Raw genomic sequence first — 24,300 nt, 5'->3', positions numbered from 1 at the left:
CTAAGTTACAGGGCCATAAACACCACAACTCTTGTTCTCAAGTGGCAATTGAGGACAAACAGACACAATGACACACACATATATGGGGTTATATAATAGAAGCTATTTCTATGATGGTACAGCATCATGGAACTGAACCCAAAACTACACAGTTGTTAAATGAACTTGACCCTTTTGTTACCATATTTCTTTTGAGGTGTTCTGTGTTTCTTTCAATTAAGTTTAAATTTAACAAAGAATTTAGTAAAATAACTTAGTTATCATTAAGCTAATGTTAGGAACATAAATTGTTACTAAGTTTGGTGGAAGATTTTAATTCAAAACTTTCGAAAACAAGACATTTGTGCTACAGAGCCAGAGGTGGTTTCAGCCGGGTTGGTATCAAAAGGGTTCAATCAATCATTTGTTAACCCTTTTGTTACCATATTTCTGTTGAGATGCTCTGTGTTTCTTTCAATTAATTTTTAAAATAGCAAAGAATTTAGTAAAATAACTTAGTTAACATTAAGCTAGTGTTAGGAACACAAATTGTGACTAAGGTTTGGTGGAAGATTATAATTCAAAACTTATGAAAACAAGACATTTGTACTACAGAGCCACAGGCAGTTTCAGCCAGGTTGGTACTGAAAGGGTTAAACTACACACCCAAGCCTACATCTATAATAATAACTGTTTCTAACATAGCTAGAGAGGCTGAGATTTAGAGGAAAGATGTTAGTTGATTAAATTGTCTCAGGACTTGACTTACTTTATCAACCTCAAAAGATGAAAGGTAAAATAAACCTTGGCAGCATTTGATCTCAGAACATAGAGAGCTGGAAAAAATACAGTGAGGCTCCAGCTGTTCTGCCAATTCCCCACTTTTACAAGAGGGGTCTAGTGCCACATATTCTGGTGGCATGGGTAGGACAGGGAGGGGTGGGAGACAGGTGCCACATATATTACTGGTATCTTACTCAATCAATTCCATTCTTCCACTGGAAGGGTGAAAGGCAGAGTCAAAGCTGGCAAAGACAATCAGTTTACATGCATGCCACCGTGGTCTTAACACACCTGGGTAATGATTACACTTTTAGATGTGTGGGTCTGTGTGAGAGTGTATTTAGAGGAAAAGGGGAGAGAGAGAGAGAGAGAGAAAGAGAGCCTTTTCATTGCTGTGTGTGTGTGTGTGTGTATGCTAAAAGACTTTAGTATCTGTAACACCATACTGCAAAATGCGTAAGTGCGTGTGTGTTTGTATGCGTGTGCATATGGTCTCCCACACTCATACGTTCACTTCCACCATACAACAGTAGATCAAAGACTCCTCAAGCCTCTCCAGTGGGAATTCAACAAATGTTCCTCCCTCCCACTCACCTCGACAAAAAAAAAAAAAAATCTCTTTGGTTTCCTGTTCTTTGATAGGAATGAAGTGGTGGTGGCGGTAGTAGCAAATGTGGGGGATGGCTAAACTACAATTTTGCTTTTAGCCGCCGCCACTGCCACCACCACACTACAATGCACACACACACACACACAAACACATAATACCATTTTCATAACCTGACATTATAATCTCCAGCATCACCACCACGACCACCACCACCACCTAAAAATTATTGCTCTCACTTTCTCATCCCTTCTCTCCCTCTCTCTCTTTGCCTGAAGAGGATACAGTAACGAGAGAGATGAGGTGAAATAATTTAACACAGATAAAAAAAAAATTAGCTCACAGTAGTAGACCCACACAATTCCTTCTAGTACTGAAAACAGCTCCCCTTTAAGGACAGAATAATTATGTCTCCTTCAACGACACAAAGATGCATTCACTAAACAGATACATTATAGAGCTTTCTTTTATTTGTTTTGGTTATTGGACTGTGGCCATGCTGGTGCACTGCACTGAAGGGTTTTAGTTGAATGGGTCAACTCCACTAATTATTTTGACAAGCCTCGCATTTACTATATTGTTTCTCTTTTGCCAAACTGCTAAGTTACAGCGATGTAAACAAACCAACACTGGTTGTCAGCTAGTGGTGGTGGATAAACACAATTACACACACACACAATAGGCTTATTTCAATTTATTATTTCTTCATTGCCCACAAGGGGCTGAACATAGAGGTGACAAACAAGGACAGACAAAGGGATTAAGTCGATTACATCAACCCCAGTGCGCAACTGGCACTTAATTTATCGACCCTGAAAGGATGAAAGGCAAAGTCAACCTTGGCGGAATTTGAACTCAGAACGTAAAGACAGACGAAATACCGCTAAGCATTTCACCTTGCTCTGTGATCTCATCAACACCTGGTGTGTAATGCACTGTGAACATGCTCAGGTAACATGAATTTTGATGGATGGAATGCGCTAATGTACAGCGCATACATTTGATCTCTATAAACAAATCGTTCATGCAGATTACTCGGCAAGAACCGTCTTTCTTGGACTTCGAGAGACTACCAACGTGTGTGTGTTCCTATCTCTTTGCCTTGATATTATGTGGTAGTTGTGAGTTTAACAGTCATCTACAACTGTTATGCAAACGTTGAGCTTTTGTTTCCAATCTTCTACGAAAAACATATCTGGTCATTGGGAAATATCGCCATACTTGGTAACAGGCTGAAGGTTGGTGACAGGGCAAGCAACTGGCCGTAATAAATCTGCCTCAACAAATTCTGTCCAACCCATGCAAGCAAGGAAAACGGGACATCGTAATGATGATGATGAGGATGATGATAATGATAATGATGATGATGATGGTGATGGTGATGGTGATAATATCTCATACAGACAAGAGGAACAGATGAGAGGGTAACATTGCTGAAATCTTAGACATTCCGTAATGAGGCTAGAAACTAGAACTGAGCAGACAAAGTTGGGCTTATATTATTGAGACAGTCAGGTGGTGAAGGGTAGCATGGTTTGACCTGTGTGATTAGTGTGGGGTGGGTATCAGAAAGGAGATAAGATCTAATCCTAGGCCTCACTGATATCTTTTAGTAGTGATCTCCATAAATGACATACAGCTGGAGGACAGACGCTGGAACTAATTATATAATATTGTGTGTTGAGTCTGTATGTGTGTGTGTGTTTGTGTAGATGTATGTGTATATATGCATATATATATATTTGTATGTATACACACACACACACACACACATATTATAGATATACACATACATTCACATATATTTATATATGTACACACATACATGTGTGTGTATATATATATACACATATATACATACATATACACATATATACATATACACATATATATACATGTATATACATATATATACATGTATATACATATATACAAACAAATATAAATATATGCATATATATATATATATACATATATATGTATATGTATGTATATATATATATGTATATATGCATATATATATGTGTATATATATATATATCTAAATATATATCTATATCTATAATCTCTATCTATTTGTATATATATATATATATTTGTATATATATACATATATATATATGTGTGTGTGTGTGTGTATATATATATACATATATATAATTACACACACGCATATATATATATAGATGCATACATACACAAACACATGTAACAGTGGCTGAATGTCAGTCAGTTCTGACAAGAGTCTTTACAAAAGGTCTCTTCATCCATATAACTCAGCAGGAATGACGTCATTAAGGTGGGTGGTGGTAGTGGTGACTGGTCAGTGAGGCAGCAGTCAGCTATCCTGTACTGGCATGGTGCAATAGCGGTGGGGGAAGGGTGGCAAGAAGTAGCTTGATTGATGGTAATGGTAGTGGGGACAGATCAGATCAAGCACTCCCCCCACCCTATAAACACATCCTTACACAGTGTACAGATGGGACTGATGTGTTGGGTTATCAAAGCTGCACAGATGTGTGTGTGTGTGTGTGTGCATGCATGCATGCAGCAGTGCACATGGCAAATGTAGAGAATGTTGTTGTCATTGCTTATCCAGTTTGCACATCACATCTTCTGTGACCCCTACGATCCCAGACTGACTGTGGTACTAATCATCTCATGTAGAGTACCCTCATGGGGACAGCTGTAGTTAACCAAACAAAAAAAATTGGCCAACAGTTTGTCCAACTGACCCTCAGCAGTGGTGTGGCTACATCAGTAGAAGGTCAGACGAAAATGCCTTGCAATATTTATTAATGATTGGGTGGCAAGTGGGTAGAAAAATTAGCATGCTGAGCGAAATGCTTAGAGGTATTTTGTCTGTCTTTACGTTCTGAGTTCAAAACTCCACCGAGGTCAACTTTGCCTTTCATCCTTTCAGGGTCAATAAATTAAGTACCAGTTGCGCACTGTGGTCAATCTAATTAACTGGCCTCCTCCCCCAAAATATCAGGCCTTGTATAAAAAGAATATTTAGTAATGACTCTAAACAGTCTGAGTTCAAGTCTTGCTTAAGACTAACTTCACCTTTCATCCTTCTGAGATCACTAAAATAAGCACCAGTTATGCACTGAGATCAAATTGATTATATCTCATTACCAAAACCTGCAAACATGTCCAATCAATATTTTATATGACCCCTGCTGTAATCAGCCTATCAACCTCCCTAGTGTTTGTGGCATGACGAAATACATCTAGTGTACTATATAAGGTAGTTGGTGTTAGGAAGGACATCCATGTATAGAAACCAAGCCCAAAATGAAACATATAAGTGAGATGTGGTCCCCAATTCATTTTTGGAGAGTAGCAGCTTCAAATAAGAACAGATCTAGACCAAGATAACCTATGTAAGACAATTATTAAGATATGCAGATACACATGTATATGTATAATAATAATGGCTTTAAATTTTGTTACAAGGGCAGCCATTTTGGGGGAGGGGATGAGTCGATTACATCGACCCCAGTGTTTCACTAGTACTCAATTTATTGACCCTGAAAGGATGAAAGGCAAAGTGAACCTCGGTGGAATTTGAACTCAGATTGGAGCGACGGGCGAAATACTGCTAAGCATTTTGTCCAACGTGCTAATGATTCTGCCAGCTCACCACCTTAATAATAATAATAATAATAATAATAATAATAATGTATATAATTATGGGTTAGAAAGAAAGTAAACATCTTGGAAGAAGCATTTGCACTGGACAACGGATGGACCAGGTTTATCATATTCTTGCTTGCTGATCCACATCTACTGGAAGGTGGAAAGAGAAGCACAAAAATGGAGAGCATATACACTCAAGGATAGCCATAATTTTTACCTTCATGGCACTGAGAACCAAGCCCATAAACCTTCCAATACATAATGGTGATAACTTGGCCTTCAAGCAATTCACAACTCTTTTCAAGATGTGATGAAGAAAGAGTGGTAGCCATTTTTTGCTCAAAGTCAAGGGCAACATAGCATAATTTCTCCTTGGTGTCTGTTCGTTTATTCTGTCTTCTATAGCCATGTCTGGTCGTCTTCCTGCCATAATAGTATGGTCAATCTTTATGGTGAAGTCCTACAAGATCTTGTAACACTCATTTTCTATCACAACCTCTGTTCATTTCACTTTTCTGTTGTTTTGAAGCTACATACTTGACCAATATCCCGATGCACTCACTTGGTGGCTGTGGTGAATGTGTAACTGTACTAAGTAGGGATCTTCATGAAATAGTAACATCACAAATAGGCAAGTACAACTGGAGGATGACATGGGGAACAAATGGAAACAATGTGGGCGATACCATCTCTAGAGTCAAGAACAATACCAGTGGGACGATTAGAAAAGGAGCATTCAATACATCAGTGGTTCCCCAAGTGGAAAGTTCCAAGGGGGCATTGAAGAAAGGTGGGGTGACAATGGGGTAGCGATTCATGGAAAAATTGGGATGATAATGGGGTGGCGATTCATGGAAAAACAACAAAGTAATGGGTTCATTAGGTTAAGTTTTATTTGTGAAATACAGTTTGCTTCAGAAAGTGGTCTATGCTTGTGATGGTTAGTTGGGGTGAGGGTACTAGGAATGTGGCCTGGGTGTTGAGGGGGAGGGAGGGGGGAGGGGCGGCAACCCGAAAATGTTCGGAACCACTGCAATACATTCTCTAGTGTAGAATGGCAATTTGGCAGATTTGTTAGCGTACTGGACAAAATGCTTTGCAGATTTTCGTCTGTGTTTATGCTCTGAATTCAAATCTGCTGAGGTTGACTTTGTCTTTCATCCTTTCAGGGTTGATAAAATAAGTACCAGTTGAGCGTGGGAGTCAATGAAATCCACTTACCCCACCAAAAAAAATTGCTGGTCTTGTGCCAAAATTTAAAACCAATATAGTCTCTGGAGTCTCTATAATTATAATCAAACATTTAATACTCCAACATACTGCATATACAGATGTAAAGTATATCTGTGATCTCTCAGAAGCAATATATATGCATGCATGCATGTATGTGTGTGTGTGTGTGAATGTATGTATATATGTGTGTATATATGTGTGTGTGTGTATATCTGTATCAATATGATAAATAGCTAAGCAGTTTGTTAACGCAGGACAGCAGAGCATCATGGGGAAATTAGATAGATATCAATAGAATCAGTTCCTTGCATGGCCACCCCATGAGATGTCTAATTAGTGGTGGTGGGAGGACAAGGGTGTGGTGGATAGGGTAGCAGTAGTGGTATGTGGCAGTGGTAGTGATAGTAAAGAATGAAATCCGCTTTCAAGGAATGATATTTGGCATAATTGACAGGAAGGCGCCATTTTGGAATTCATATCTGTGATCAAACATTCAGAGTTTGAGTGCATAATACACAGTTATACAGTTATGTATGCTTATGTTCAGCATCAATATTTTATACACACACACACACACACACACACACACACACACACACACACACAGAGTTCAACATAATACTATAAACATACATGCACACACAAACTTACATACATACATACACAGATATACATTACACACATGCTGGCGTTCCAGGACTGGTCCCTCAGCAGGGGCAATGTTACCTAAACTAACCACAGGATGATCCCTAATCTGCGTTTGATGGAGTCAGTCCTGACAGCTTAGCTTAGTGTTGAATTCACTTTTTCTACAATGTAACAGTCTGACTGAAGTGACAGGCTATTAAATCAAATTGGTCCTGGTTCTTTACTCTCAAATGCCACTATCCACCATCATACTGTAACCAATACTATTCATTGCAACATGCTGGAGCTTGCAGTATCTGCAGGAGCAGAGAAATAGACTGTAGTGTGGTCCTCACTGAGAAAAGAGCTGATATAACTGGGAATATGACCTGTGGATCATGCCTAGTTGTTCAGATGACTACGTCTGTGTCTCAGTTTCACTTGAACTAAACTGACCAGGGGGCAACACAATATTTCCTGTAGTACACTATCACTATAAAGTTTCTATACTACACACACACACACACACAAATATACATACATATGTACCAAGCATGTGCCGTCAGTAATTACTCAGTTGGTGACATTTATGTAGTAAAGCACACACAAAAAAAAAAAAAATAAGCGAAACAGGCACGTGACTGAATTGGAGGTTTTATAGTACGTAAAGAAAACGTTGTTGTAGGAATGTACGCACCACATGTACTACAGCAATACTATGCATAGCTTTAATACTGAGATTGAAAGGGAGGGGCGAATTATGCCTACCTAATCTACAAAAAAATAAAATATTTTGTATTTTAAGCATAGTAATTAGATTAACCTTCATAATTTTGTTGAAGTAGGTGCATATTTTGCCATAAAAAGAAAATATTGCTATCGATCTATTTTATTCAGGGTAGGCACTGCCTACCTTGCCTACCCAGGTGGCATGTCCCTGATACGTACGTACGTATGTATGTGTGTTTGTTGGTTAGTGCACACTACTCCATAAGTGGCATTGGGCTGGTTTCCCGGTTTCTCTGGTGTGCATATTCCTCCCAGGACAGAACCCGGCCTGTCATAGGATTATCATTATTGCCAGCTGAGTGGACTGGAGCAAATTGAAATGAAGTGTTTTGCTCAAGGACTCAACACATTGCCTGGTCCAGGAATTTAAACCACAACCTTACGATTGTGAGTCCATGCATCTCCATATGTACATATATACATAGATATGTATGTGTGTATGTATTTATGTATGTATGCAGGGCTGTGGAGTCGAAACAAAAAACTTTGACTCTGACTCCTCTACTGTTGACACTTCTGACTCTGATTCCGACTCCTCTTTATGTAATTAAGTGATTGTAGTCTACATATCTCATAAAGCATATGCATACTCTTGTACTTTGAGTAGGCCTATGTGTTATAACTGGTTTATAGTAAAGAATAAAGATATTGTGAGTCAGAGTCGGTATAGTTTTACTGACTCTGACTCCAGCTACCCCTTAACTGTTTCTGACTCCGACTCCACAGCCCTGTATGTATGTATGAATGATAATTTAATATACACAGAATTTAAATGCAAGTTGTTCTCTGCTTCATTTTGAGCCTGTCATATATTCTTTTCTACTCTAGGCACAAAGCCCGAAATTTTGGGGGATGGAGCCAGTTGATTAGATCAACCTCAGTATGCAACTGGTACTTAATTTATCGACCCTGAAAGGATGAAAGGCAAAGTTGACCTCAGTGAAATTTGAACTCAGAACATAAAAACAGATGAAATACAGCTAAGCATTTCTCCGGGCATGCTAACGTTTCTGCCAGGAGCCTGTCATATATTGTAGCATTTGTTGCTAGTATAGGGTTAATAGCTACTTAGTAATAGCAGGTAGGGATATAGAAATAACTCAGAAGGTGAATGAGTACATGTAAGACCCCTTTGGGAGTGATGGTCCCTTAACTGTTGTCAGAACATCTGTCTAGGAGAGGAGTAGGTAGGAATTCCTTAACTGTGGTGGGTATAAATTCTCTGCTCTGCCTTGCTATCTTGTGGGGTGAGTCCACAAAGACAAGTGGTAGGGGAGCACACCCTGAGGGAAAAACAAGGTGTGGCAGTCAGCTTTAACCCTTTAGCATTTAAACCAGACATATCTGGCCAAATAATTCAACCTGTTTTATGTTCTCGGTGACTAGATCTGGCCTCTTTCACCTATCCTACAATGCCAATCTAAGAATATACAATCACATTGTTCAAATATCAAAATCTGTGAGAAAATGTATGATTAATTGAAAACAATGTGAATAAATAAGCTTTACATTTGACTGAAGAATCTAAATGCTGAAGGTAGTTTCTAACAGACTGGATTTCCAGTAGCCTCCAGCAGCTGGGAGAGGAAGTCCTTGTCATCTTGGATCACTGTTGTCACTGGATCTATCTCAGTAGAGATAATGATACAGGGAAATGTGCTCCCACCTCTTTATATTAAAGAATAAATATATTGTGAGTCGGAGTCTGTATAGTTTTACCGACTCCGACTCCAGCTACCCCTTAACTGTTTCTGACTCCGACTCTACAACTCTGACTCCACAGCCCTGTATGTATGTATAAATATCTTTGCATAGATATCTGTTCCTGCTAAATGGATTATAAGTCTTGGGTAAGAGGAGTGTTCATTGTTGTTGAGGCAGTCGGAGTATCACATGTTTCCGTGAGGATGAAATGCTCTCATTTCCATTGCTTCTTTGTATAAGAGCATATAGTAGGGTGTAGCTTAGACAATGGTAGCAATAAAGACTCTCTGGTTGCTTGCATAGCTTCATCCTCTGAAGCTGCTGTTTGTTAACAAGCAGAGACATGAAAGGATCAACAGTAAAACAATAACATGGTTTGTGATGTACAGACACCCAAGTATCCACTGATAACAAAGAAGATAGCCATCATCAATTGTGATGGCCAATCATAAACATAGTAAACTGTGTAATAGGTTATCAACATGGCAGAATGGTTCACAAGTTTGCTTTGTAATCATGATATTTTGAGTTCGATCCCACATTGCAGTAGCTTGGGTATGAATTTTTATATTTAAGTAGCTTGAGGTCAACCTAAGCCCTGTGAGCAAATCAGGATCAACAGAAACTGTGTGGAAGCCCATTGAATGCAATAAATCTGTCATTGAAATGGTCACACTTGTCATTCACAAAGCCATGTCGATTCTATTTCACGATTACACTGAGGGTAGACATGACTGTGGAATACTCGGCCCAGTTACACTTTTAATAAAATGAGTCAATATTTTCATGGATCAAACAAGTCAGATATTCCCTGTTGATCCTTCAGTGTAGTATTGTGTAAAATGTGTATGTGAAGGTGCAAGGCCTACTAGCTAGGGTATTCAGCCCATGATCATAAGGCCATGAGTTCGATTCCTGGCAACACTTTGTGTTCTTGAGCAAGACACTTTATTTTTCATTGCTCCAGTTCACTCAGCTGGCAAAAATGAGATGTACCAGCATTTCAAAGAGCCAACCATGTCACATTTGGTGTGTCACACTCTGAATCTTCTTGAGAATTACATTAAGTGTATGCATGTCTGTGGAGTACTCAGCCACTGGCACATTAATTTCACAAGCAGGCAGTTCTGTTGATCAAATCATCAGGAACCCTTGTCATTGCACTCAACGGAAAGCTAAGTTAGTGTTTGTATGGTATAGTATGGCATAAAGTGGCGAACTGGCAGAATCGTTAGCATGCCAGGCGAAATGCTTAGCGGTATTTCGTCTGCTGTTACGTTCTGAGTTCAAATTCCGCCGAGGTCGACTTTGCCTTTCATCCTTTCGGGGTTGATAAATTAAGTACCAGTTATGTACTGGGGTCAATGTAATCAACTTAATCCATTTGTCTGTCCTTGTTTGTCCCCTCTGTGTTTAGCCCCTTGTGGGCAGTAAAGAAATAGGTATAGTATGGCACAGTGTATGTCAAGGAATATGGTATAATTATGTACAGAATAGCATATGCTGTAGTATGGCATAGAGTGTATGATGTAGTATGGCATGGTTTTAAATGGTATGGAGTGTGTGTGTGGTATAGTATGTTACAGTGTGTGTGTGTGGCGTAGTAAAAGTGTACGATGGGGAATAAAACAGGTTTTGGTGATTAGTGTATGTGTGTATATATGTATGTATGTATATGTGAGTGTGTATGTACATATGTATAAGTGAGTGTGTGTGTGGATTATGCGCATGTGTGTGTGTATGATAAGGTGATTAGTGGAAGATATTTCTGCAGCTGAGACACAGAACTAAACAAACATACACATATATACATACGCACATACTTTTGTATATGTGTATGTGTGTGTGTTTGTGTATATGTGTGTGGATATACATATTGTACATATGAGATTGTGTATGTATGTATGTATGTATGTGTGTGTATGTATATATATGTATGTATGAGTGAGTGTGTGTGGATATATGTGCATGTGTGTGTTTGTGTATGTATGTGTGTATATGTGCACGTGTATATATGCAAGTGTGTATGTATGAGTGTGTGTGTGTGGATATATATGTGCATGTGTGTGTTTATGTATGTGTGTATGTATGTATGTATGCATGTATGTATGTGCATGTGTGTATATGTGTGTATGTATGTATATATATGCGAGTGTGTATGTATGTGTGTATGAGTGTGTGTGTGTGTGTGCATGTATATATGCAAGTGTGTACATGGATACATATATGTGCATGTGTGTGTTTGTGCATGTATGTGTATGTGCATGTATGTATATAGGTGAGTGTGTGTATGTGTGTATATATGTGTGTGTATGCATGTATGCACAACCCCCCTCCCCTCCACAGTAGTATACAGCTGCAACGTTCACACACCTACCACACACTCACTAAATTTCAGCATCAAATTTCAATTTTTTATAACACATCAATACATATTCATATCTCAACACAGACACACTTCAACATACACATACACACACCACTAATTCCTGTTAAATACTTTTTTTTTCTTTTTTTCAGAGAAGCCCTGAACTGATTGGTGTGAAAATATTGGCGAGGGTGGAGTTGAGGGTTGCTGTTTAGCTCCAAGTCAACCATGATCAAGCAGATCCATGTTCAAAGCCATTCCAGCTGTGACCATCCAGAATTCTTCTTATGTATAAGATACTCAGGACCAACGATATTCAACAAATCCTTTTCTAAGACAGCTGGATGGAATGTGATATAGATTTTCGCTGCTATTTCTAGTACATTGAACACCCACATAGAGGTTCCATCATTGATCCATCTAGGGATGTAGTGGTAGTAGTGGTAGTGGTGGTGGTAGTAGAGTAGTAGTAGTAGTAGTTATTGCTGTAGCAGAACCTTACATGCTGTGTCAATGATTATAGCAGGTCGGATCTATTGATTATATAAAGATGGTAATGGTATTTGTGGCTATGGGAGTGATGATGATGATAGCAATAATTATGGTGATGGAGGGGTTGATGGTGATGGTGTTGATGGTGATGGTAGTGATGATGATGGTGTCCATGGTGGTGATGATGATGATGATAATAGTGGTGATGGTGATGATGGTAAAACATACACATCCAAGGACAAACAGACAGCCAAGTGTAACGATAATTGGGGTACCCTGATTAAATAATAATAAACTGGTGCTGGCAGGTTGAACTCAGTGGGGAGATGGGTAGGGTTAGTGATAATGGGAGATACAGAATGAGGAAGAAGGAAATTGAGAAATAAAAGAAAGGAAAGTTGGGAAGTGAAGAAGAGAAGGACAAGAAAAATGATGAAAATATTGATGATATAAGAAGGAGAAATAACCAGCAATAAGGGAAGCAGTGAGGGAGAGAGAAACAGCTCCGCATTAGGATAGAAAGTTCATTGAGTTTTACACCAACCAGCTAGTTAGATGTGATAAACCAATTATAATCATCAGTACTGAGTTGAAATGGGTGCAGTTGTAGCTATGTGGTTAGGAACATCACTCGGCAACCATGTGGTTTTAAGGTTTAATTTCACTGTGGTTATCTTAGGCAAGTGTTTCCTCTACAACTTTTGGGGTCGACTAAAAGTCCAGTCAACGTAATCTGTCTGGAAAGAAGCTCATTGTCAGATGGACTGTAGACTTAATTTGTCGCAGGGTTATTAAAGCATCAGAGGGAATTCCTCGCAGTATCTGTTATGAGTCTCTGTGATCTGAGTTCAAATTCCACCAAGGTCAGATTTGCTCTTCATCCTTTCAGAGTCAATAACCCCCCCCCCACACACACACACCAATCCAGAGCAGTGGATTAATGGCTTAGAGCAAGATGACTTGCAGTATCTGTTAGGATTCTTTGTCATCTGAGTTGAAATCCAACTGAAGGCAGGTTTGCCAATCAGAGTACTAATCCAGGGTAGTGTATTTGAATAACTCTAAGAACATCAGACTAGATACCTTGTGGCAATTGTTCCAGCTTCTTGTGGTCTGAGTTCAACCTCACTGTGGCCTACTCAGGTGGTTGACTTAATCCATTACTCAGTTAGCAGCAGCAGCTGCCACCACATTCACTGCTACTGTCGCCACCACCACCACCACCACAACCACAACCACAGCTGCCATCACCACTTTTGTGGTCATACGAGTGGATATTTTTGAGGTTTCTCTTTATGAAAGCAATGAAAGTTTTAGTGTGAGGTCCTAAGCAACATGTGGAGGAGGTTTGTGTGCAAAAGTTTTTGAAGAATGAAGGTCAGTATCACCAAAATGAGAACATGGTTAGAATTAAGCAGGTTGTAGGGAAACAGAAGAGGTGCTGATAACCAATCCTTGAGGATAAACAAAAGTAGATCAAATGAGAGAGAGAGAGAGAGAGAGAAAGAGAGAGTGTTGTGAGTGCTTGCGAGGGTGCAAACTGAGAGGAAAATTTTGATTAAAGATTTGAGAGATGGAGGAAGCATATAAATGGACAATTTTTCGGAGAGATTCTCCCGCCAGCGACAGTTAAATGGTCTTCTCATGTCTGTTTGTTACTAACAACAATATTACTCTCTTTAAAATTATCAAGAACACTAGGCACAGGTATGGCTGTGTGGCAAATTTAATGAAATAAAGAAGTTTGCTTCCCAACTAGATGGCTCTGGGTTCAGTCCCACTGTGTGGCACCTTGGACAATAGCCTTGGGCCGCCCAAAGTCTTGTGAGTGAATTTGGTAGATGGAAACTGAAGGAAACCTGTTGTGTGTATATGTGTGTGTGTGTCTATGTTTGGCTCCCAACACTACTTGAGAACTGGTGTTGGTGTGTTTACATCCCTGTAACTTAGCAGTTTGGCAAACAGACTGATAGAATAAGTACCAGGCTTTTAAAAGAAAGTACTGGGTTGATTCGTTTAACTAAAAATTCAAGACGATGCTCCAGTATGGCCACAGTCTAATGACTGAAACAAGATAAAAAGAATAGATCATTGGTTTGTGAAGAAGATCTGACTCTATAGAAACCATAGTGGTAGTGGTTACTGGGAAAGAGAAGAAAGTGAAGATAATGAAGTGGGTGATTGTTTGGGATTGTTGCTATCACATTTGAAACATGGAAAATAAGGGCAGTAGAGATATAGTTGGTGGAGGAGGTATGAAATGGCAATGGGACACACTGCTGTATGTTCCTATAATTTTAGGGAGATCCCTACAGAGAGAAGTTTGATGAGTTTTTAGTAGATGAGACAAAACACAATGCATACAACTAATAGGGGTTACTAATATTAAGGGCAATTAAGGACAAGCCTCCATTTCTCCTTAGAGAAAAAGAATACCTTAGGAAGGAGAACCCAGGTTTGAAATTTCCCCAAGACACCTGATGAAGGCTGGAGGGTATATCAGCTGAAACATTGTGTTAACAACAAACAAGATGAGGACAAATACCCATCAAATGTAAATAATGTATATAATTCCTCATCTCTTAAATATAGAACTGTATTGTATATTCTTGTTATGGGTATAATGCTATCATAAAGGAGCAATATGAGATTTCTTGAAGCTATTCAAAAGATTTCATTCTTTTAAGATGTCAACAGCAGCAGTAAAAAAAAAAATTTTTTTTAAATGCTGAAACAAAAAAAACCTCCAAATCTTTAAAGTCATTTACCTTCATTGTTGAGAAAAGATAATCTGAAACTTTCCATTGCCATCTTTGGTGTCACCACTGTTTTATTTCTACGTCGAACTGTTCCTGTATTACTGCCATCAGAATCGAGAGCCTGCAAAGATACAGAGACACAATATGAAATATTTCTCAAAGTAAATATTGTTTTTATGAAAAACCCATACACACAACAGTTCGTTGTTATTTTATTTCCTGGCCTAATGTTGTTATACTTTTGACCCTTTTATCAGATTCACCAACCAAGAGGCAGAAGCGGTGTCTTGTGCTTAGATCACAAGTTGAGCTGTGATTAACTTATGACCAGCTAATAAACAATCCTTAATCAAATCAAGTGATGCTGCAGCCCCTCCTTACATAAGTATCTTATTGGTATACACACACACATACATATATATACATATACATATATATACACACACACACACACATATATATGTGTGTGTGTGTGTATGTGTGCGCATGTGTGTATATAAAAGTATTTTACGCATATATATTTATATTGTTTTGTGGAGATTTAGAAATACTGAACAATTAAAACACACACACACTCACACATGAAAAAAAAAAACCCAAACAAAATGAAATAACAGATTCTATAATTGTCATTAAGTTTCAGCCAGGAATTTAAATCAAAATAATTAGTTAATTTTGATTTCCAAGACAGCAGCTTTATATTTGCTAATATTGAATATTTATGATCAATACCAATATATTTTAGCAATCACTTTGAAGACTTTTATAGCTTTGATAACAAGAAAGAAATATATTTCATTATAAGTAACTTAGATACTGATGGTTTTTTTATGCTGAATAATGGCTCAAAGTAAATAGAAAAGCAGTAATTCTGTCGATAATATGGCATTACAAAAGGTGATAATAAAATGAATAACATAATTATAATATGTTTACAAATGTGGTTTTATAACGTCTCTTGACTTGAAAATGTAAATAATCGAGAAATGAAAAAATAAATCCAATTTCAACTCACTGTGAAACAATATATGACGATGTGTAAGGAAAATGAAACTGATATGAGATATAACATATTACATTATAATGTAACACACACTCTCTCTCTCTCTTAAATAAACAAAATGTTATTTTCTATTTCATAGAGAATAATTATATAATTATTATCATTCTACATTATTATTATTAACTATTAATATTTATTCTTATTCTGTATACACACATTAATTATTAATATCTATTATTATTCTGTATATATACAGACACATTACAATAGCTGCTATTTCCAGCAGATTGAGAGGCTCCTCTGCTGGTGTGTTCAATTCAATTTTTAACCCAGATGATGATGACATCCTTCAGATGACAAACGAAATCCCCCCCCTCTCTCTCTCTATATATATATATATATACATGCACACACACCAACTCACGCTTATGTGTGTGCATTGCCCCAAGGATCACATGCAATGAGAAAACTAAGGAGTAACAAAGTGACTCATCATTTTCAAATGAATAAATAAACACTACTACATGTATTGAGTACTTTCACACACACACACACACAAACACAAAAGTTTGTATGCCATGGAGAGATGTGAATGCTGACAACATTCCAAGCAAGGCCCGTGTCTCCCTCATTCACCAATAAATCCCCTGATGACAGGCAGACAATCCCAGACAAATACTAGAATTATTTTGGGATTTTAACATTAACGATACAATTAGTTTTAATTATCACACAGTTTGTTTGAAATGAGGGACTGTGTGGTTAAGAAGATTGCTTCCAACCATGTGATTTTGGGTTCAGTTCCACTACACAGCACCTTGAGCAAGTGTCTTCTATTATCGCCTAGGTGAACCAATGACTTTTGAATGAATTTGGTAAATGGAAACTACGTGGAATCCCAGTGTATATAAAAATATATATATGTATATATATGTGCATGTGTCATTGTGTCCCTTCCCCCACCACTTGACAACCAGTGTTTGTTTACATCCCCATAACTGTTTCAAGCAAATGAGACCAATAGAATAAGTATCATATTTAAAGAATAAGTACTAGACTCAATTTGTTCAACCCTCCTAGGTGGTGCCTCAGTATGGCCACAATCTAATGACAGAAACAAGTAAAAGTTAGGAAGGTCAAGATGTTTTTAATATTCTTGATTTTTAAGGAAGAAATGTTTCTTCCTTCCTTCTTACATTTTAATTCCAAAGCAGTGAGCTGGCAGAATTGTTAGCAGACCAGACAAAATGCTTAGCATTTCGTCCATCTTTAGATTCTGAGTTCAAATTCTGCTGGGGTTTCATCGTTTTGGGGGTCGATAAAATATGTCCAAGTAGAGCTCTGGGATCAATGTAATCAATTAGCCCCTCACACTAAATTTCAGGCTTTGTGCCTCTAGTAGGATTGGATTGTCCATACTCATCCACTGCAGGACAAAGGCCTCAATATGTTCTCTCCACCAGCCACAGTCTGATGTGTAGGCCATGAATTTGAGCTTGAGGTCATAGTGATTTTGATGAGCCTACTCTGCTACACTGATTTGAAATGGATCAGCAGAGGGTTGTAGTTTTTATATTCTTACCCAGGAGTAATTAAGTCAATTACATCACCCCTATGCTCATATGGTACTTACTCTATCAACCTTGAAAGCATGCAAGGCAATGTTGACCTCAGAAAGTCAAGACAAGATGGACAAAATACCATTAAGCATTTCACCCATTGTGCTAATGATTTTGCCAGCTCACTGCCTTTGTAGAAAGGATTTTAATTCCAGTTGTTCAGCTTCATGTCAGCTCAGATCAAGTAGAGCCAAGATCAAAGGCTTTCCACCTGTGACCTCCCACCTACCTTTTCTCCTTCATATCATCACATCTATTTACCTTTTTAAGGAAGCTATGTGTAATTAAAGAGAAATTTAGCTGCAATTTCAAGCAAGTCTAGAGTCTCCTATGCTGGCTTGTTTGATTCAGTTTTTAAGCCAGACATTATCAATAATTTAAAAATGATTCAAATTCTACTTTACAACATATTTTACAATATGTTTTTATTCCCTGACATTAAAACAACCAAAAACTTGCAAACAAATTCTGTATTGATATTTTACATCAAAGTAAAAATTTTTAAACATTATATTACCATCACCTATTTCCTGGCTGTTTCTAATTTCTTTGTTTTTAAATAAAGTGGAACAAAACAACGCCAAAATACAATATATTTATCTGAACAACACAGCAGTTATATAAACATAATTCATTTAAAATAAATTTGAACAAAACTACAGTTATATAGAATATATTTTATACAGCTATAAATACAGCAATATAAAAGGCAGTGAGCTGGCAGAAATGTTAGCACATCAGGAAAAATGCTTAGTCGTATTTCGTCTGTCTTTACATTCTGAGTTCAAATTTCGCCAAGGTTGATAAATTAAGTACCAGTTGCATACTGGGGTCGATCTAATCGACTGGCCCCCTCCCCAAAAATTTTGGGCATTATGCCTAGAGTAGAAAAGAATATAAAATATATTTTATACAGCTACAAATATAGCAGTGTGAAGATGTGTGGCTTAGGGGTTGGGGTATTCGGGCCACAATTGTAAGGTCATGTGTTCGATTCCAGGTGATACTTTGTTACATGTTGCCACACGTAACAATAATGTAACATATAACAATACCACAATAATGGTATTCTACATGGAATTTTGAATTTGCAACCCAGCTGACCCTCTAACAATTCTGTCACTCCACCTTCCTGGACTGATATTTTAATTATCATCAAAGGAAAGATGAAAGGAAAAACTGCATTCAACAGAGAACTGAATCAAACACCCAAATGGTTCTAATGGTTCCACTGATTTACCATATTAAAAGCCAGACACAAGTATAACACTCTAGACACATGTAGAACACTCCAAACACAGGTACAGCACTCCAAGCACATGGAGAACATTTCACAAACACATAGAAGACTCCAGAAACAAGTAGGAGACTCGAGACATGTACAACACTCCAGATACATGTATGACACTTCAGACACAGATACATGTACAACACCCCAAAGAGAAATAGCTGCAAAATCCCTGACACCAAACACTGTACTGCTGGTGGGTACACATAGGAACAGCAACTGTTTCACTTGCCTCTGATGTAATCATGAGAACCTGAAACCACAGAGAAATAGACTGGACAGAAGAGATAATGTTATATGCCCAGACTATCACCACTGTACCCTATGTCAGTGCTTCTCAAACTATCTGCAGTGGCGTACTGGTAGTTTTTTTTTTTCCATTGTGCCAGGGACCGGTAATATTTCTTAGCAATATTAATTTATACCGGAAACAAAATATATGATGAATATAATAAAAGTTGACAAATTTTTAATCTTATATTTATTTTCATCATCATCATCATCATCATTTAACGTCCGCTTTCCATGCTAGCATGGGTTGGACGGTTCAACTGGGGTCTGGGGAGCCCGAAAGCTGCACCAGTCCAGTCAGATCTGGCAGTGTTTCTACAGCTGGATGCCCTTCCTAACGCCAACCACTCCGAGAGTGTAGTGGGTGATTTTATGTGCCACCGACACAGGTGCCAGACGAGGCTGGCAAACGGCCACGCTCGGATGGTGTTTTTTATGTGCCACCGACACAGGTGCCAGACGAGGCTGGCAGACGGCCACGCTCGGATGGTGTTTTTTATGTGCCACCGACACAGGTGCCAGACGAGGCTGGCAGACGGCCACGCTCGGATGATGTTTTTATGTGCCACCGACACAGGTGCCAGACGAGGCTGGCAGACGGCCACGCTCGGATGGTGTTTTTATGTGCCACCGACACAGGTGCCAGATGAGGCTGGCAAACGGTAAACAAATAATACAAAATTACATAAGAATTTTATAATGTTTCTTTCTTTTCTGGAAACTCGCAGACTGGCACTGGTCCTTGGAGCTCCACTTTGAGTAGCACTGCCCTACACCATTGATCACAGAACGGCTTCAAGTACAGTATGGTTGTCAGTTACATGAAAACATGATATATCTGGAAAAATTGCTATATGGGTCATATTGCACCTAGTTGTTCAGGTTGGTTAGTGTGTGGTGTGTCATAGGTGTGGTGAATCAGAGCTGACCTGGTGCCCCACAAAACATGTCAGTCAGTTCAATACAGAGATTTCAGCTGTGTAAACAGTTATTTCTTGCTTAGGGTCAGGGACTTTTTTCTTTTTTTTTTTTTAATAAGGAAACCAGGAACGAATGGTTCACTGAATCAGTTCCAGTATATTGCTAGTACTCCTTTTAGTGGCACATGCACGCATGCACACACAGAGGCAGCATGACATGATGATGCAGACAGAAATGGATACAGAGGTAGAGAGGCAAGTGATAGATAGATAGATAGATAGATAGATAGATAGATAGATAGATAGATAGATAGATAGATAGATAGGTAGGTAGGTAATAGAAGAGACAAACAGATAGACAAGAAGGCAGAGAGATTGATCAATACATAGACAGATAAATAGTCAGATTGAGAGACAGACTGGTAGATAGATAGCTAACTAGCTAGCTAGAGAGATAGATAGCCAGAGAGAGAGAGAGAGAAAGAGAGAGAGGCAGATGGTTGGATAGAGTGATAAACAGATGGACAGACAGAGAGAAAGACAGGTATTCAGACAAGGGTAGACAAACAGGTAGCCAGGCGCTGAGAGAGAGAGAGAGAGAGAGAGACAGACAGACAGAGAGGTATAGATCAAAAGAAAGAAAGAAAGATAGATAGATTGATTGATGGATAACATTAAAAACAATATTCTTTTCTACTCTAGGCACAAGGCAGGAAATTTTTAGGGAGGGGCCAGTTGATTAGATCGACCCAGTACGCAACTGGTACTTAATTTATCAACCCCGAAAGGATGAAAGGCAAAGTCGACCTTGGCAGAATTTGAACTCAGAACGTAAAGAAAGACGAAATACTGCTAATCATTTTGCCTGGCGTGCTAACGTTTTTTTATTTCTTTATTGCCCACAAGAGGCTAAACATAGAGGGGACAAACAAGGACATACAAAGGGATTAAGTCGATTACATCGACCCCAGTGTGTAACTGGTACTTAATTTATCAACCCTGAAAAGATGAAAGGCAAAGTCGACCTTGGCAGAATTTGAACTCAGAATGTAAAACAGATGAAATACCTATTTCTTTACTACCCACAAGGGGCTAAACGCAGAGATGACAAACAAGGACAGACAAACGGATTAAGTCAATTATATCAACCCCGGTGCGTAACTGGTACTTATTTAATCGACCCTGAAAGGATGAAAGGCAAAGTTGACCTCGGCAGAAGAACATAACAGCAGACGAAATACTGCTAAGCATTTTGCCCGTTGTGCTAACATGTCTGCCAGCTCGCCGCCTTGCATTAAAAACAATATTACAACTCAATACACATGTCCCTTTCCTTAAAAAAACTTTCTGAGGAAGGGATAACAACAATATCAAAACTAAAATGATTCATTAATAAATGTTTCATTAATTAAGTTGATTTGAAGAAATGATTATAGAATTAACTCCTCTTTTGAAGTTTTTGGTAGTTTTATGTATAGGGAGTATGTGTGTGTGTGTGTGTGTGTGTGTGTGTGTGTGTGTGTGGAAGCTAGACAGAATGAAAATGAGAAAGACGGAATGGAAACACAGAAAAGTAAGAGGTGGGACTTTGAAACAAGGGAACTTCGGTACTGTGCGAGGAGAGAAGACATTCTATAACCACCACTACAACCACTTATAACAACAACAACAACAACAACAGCTGCCGCCGCCACCACCACAGCAAAGTTAAGGACCAAGACAGAAATTGAGTCTCCTCCCACCACCCTCCCACCATAATTCAGTGCTTTTAGTTGTTAATGTCAAAGGTGAACAGTTATGATGGAAAAATAGGTCAGGTGCGATGAACATTATTATTATATAGGTCACATATCTAATGTTACTGTAACTCTATGGCTGAAGGTGGTGGTGGTGGAAAGGGAAAGGACTGATACAGCATGTCAGTGGTGGTGGTGGTAGGGGAGGGTAAGCTCAGTAGAGCAGGGTGGCAATGGAGAGACAGAATTGATGATAGATCTGGGGTGGCCAGTGCATACCTGCTTGTGCACATATCTTTGTGTACACATGTGCAATTTTGTAGTATTTAGTAGATGAAATATAAACAACTCTGATCAGTCAGGTCTCTGGGTCAATACCACCAACACTAGCGTAGCTGGGAGGTGGGTGGGGCATAGAAGCAGTCCAGCCCGGGGTGGCACTTTTCATATTGCTGTAGGCAATATAGGATTTTTATGGGGTCTGGAGGTGGCAAACGGAAGGGCTACTCTGGGCGGCACACACACTAGCTATGCTAGTACACTTCATGCTTCTTGGAGGGCAGAGGTAGAATTGTTAGAACACCGGAAAAAAAGATGCTTTAAGGTAGTACTCCAGCATGGCCACAGTCAAATGACTGAAACAAGTAAAAGAGTAAACGAGAGTGGTACTTGTTCTGATTCTTTACATTCTGTGTTCAAATCCTGCTGATGTCAATTTGGCCAGAGAGAGACAGGCTCTAATTACGTGGAGGTTGTTAAAAACAGGGTATTAATTAAAACTGAAGAAGTTATGAACAACTTCAACATAAACCACCATCAGAATGAGGGTCTCTTTTAGGCCACACTGCCCTCAAAATTGCTCATGTGCGGTTTATTATGAGAAATCACATAGAGTGTACTGAATCAGAAAGGAGATTGTAGAGGGTATGAAATACAGTTGTGGGGGTACCTGATCAGACCCAGGTGCAGGTTCTCCATCCCTGTAGAGGTAGGTTATTAAATTTGTGCTTCAAATTCCGCTGAGGTCGACACACCTTTCATGCTTTCAGGGTTGATAAAATAAGTACTTGTTGAGCACTGGGGCTGAAGTAATCGACTTACTTCCTCTCCCAAAATTGCTGGTCTTGGGCCAAAATTTGAAACCACATATATATTTTTTTTTTATTTCTTTCAGTCATTTGACTGTGACCATGCTAGAGCACCGCCTTTAGTAAAAGAAATCAACTCCAGGACTTATTCTTTGTAAGCCTAGTACTTCTTCTATTGGTCTCTTTTTGCCAAACTGCTAAGTTACAGGGACAGAAACACACCAACATTGGTTGTCAAGCGATGGTGGGGGGGACAAACACAGACACACAAACATATATATGATGAGCTACTTTCAGTTTCCGTCTACCAAATTCACTCACAAGGCTTGGTCTGACCAAGGTGCCACACAGTGGGACTGAACTCGGAACCATGTAGTTAAGTAGTAAGCTTCTTACCACACAGCCACGCCTATTTTATATGATTGTTACATTTCTGTTTTTAATTTATATCAACTTTTTAATCATGTTCATTTCAACCACTCCCTTTGTTTTCAATGTAACTTTGTGGTGGCCACCATACTGAGACACATTTATAAATTGTATGATAGCTACTACCCTCAGTCCCACCCAATAAATATATTGGTGGTGGTAGTGTGTACTGTAACAGTTACACACTGTATGATGTCATCTACCTGCTCCGCCCACCACCACATACACACAATGGGAAGGGGGGGGATCCTTTGTGTTAGGTGGAAGTGACACAATGTATAACCTTGACCTTTCACACAGACAAAAACTGTCCTAGTCCTTGTTATCAATGTTTTCAGTTGTTACCACAGACACACACACAAAACAGTAAATCCCCAAATAGCAGCAGTGAATTACTGAAACATAACATACATTTAAGGTGGAGGGAAGAAAGAAAGAAAGAAAAAAAGAAAGAAAGAAAGGAAGAAAAAGACAGACAGATAGATAGCTAGATAGACGTAGATAGGTAGATAGATAGATAGATAGATAGATAAATAGATAGATAGGTTGACAGAGAAAGAGACACACACACACATCTTTGAAATGACACCAAACAACATCCAGTGGTGAAGCTCCAGTTCAGGAGATTTGGAGTTGTGAGGAACATGGAGTGGCCCCTTAATTATCATTACTCCCAGGTCTGATCTGATCTGGAACGGTAATACCTCTCAGAGTCCCATCAATGGCTTAAATAGATTTTTGTAAGGGTAGATTGAGCTCCTTAGCGGTAGTGAAAGTAATCAATTAAGGTGAAGGAAAAATCCAAAATCAATACCCTCTTCAAAACATGGTCTAAGCCAGCGTAGAGGAGTATGGCTGATGAAACTAACATGAAGTATGTCCAATATCAGAGATTCCTACTATGGGGGCAGCTGTCCCATGTTGGTGTGCATTCAGTCAC

General features: G+C 38.8%; 1 protein-coding gene across 7 annotated transcripts in view; it reads right to left on the bottom strand.

Annotated features, from left to right (window-relative positions):
• The window catches only part of LOC115216424 (ras-associated and pleckstrin homology domains-containing protein 1), a 529,703-nt gene that overhangs the window by 148,878 nt on the left and 356,525 nt on the right, over positions 1-24,300 (bottom strand). For all 7 annotated transcript variants that reach the window (XM_029785747.2, XM_036506776.1, XM_036506775.1 and 4 more), the window contains one exon: positions 14,996-15,107. In XM_029785747.2, the coding sequence (XP_029641607.1) occupies positions 14,996-15,107 (112 nt within the window). The remainder of the gene's footprint in view (positions 1-14,995; positions 15,108-24,300) is intronic.

This window comes from Octopus sinensis, linkage group LG10, assembly GCF_006345805.1.
Source record: "Octopus sinensis linkage group LG10, ASM634580v1, whole genome shotgun sequence".
Lineage (NCBI taxonomy): Eukaryota > Metazoa > Mollusca > Cephalopoda > Octopoda > Octopodidae > Octopus > Octopus sinensis.
This window is presented reverse-complemented; position numbering and strand designations above follow the sequence as displayed.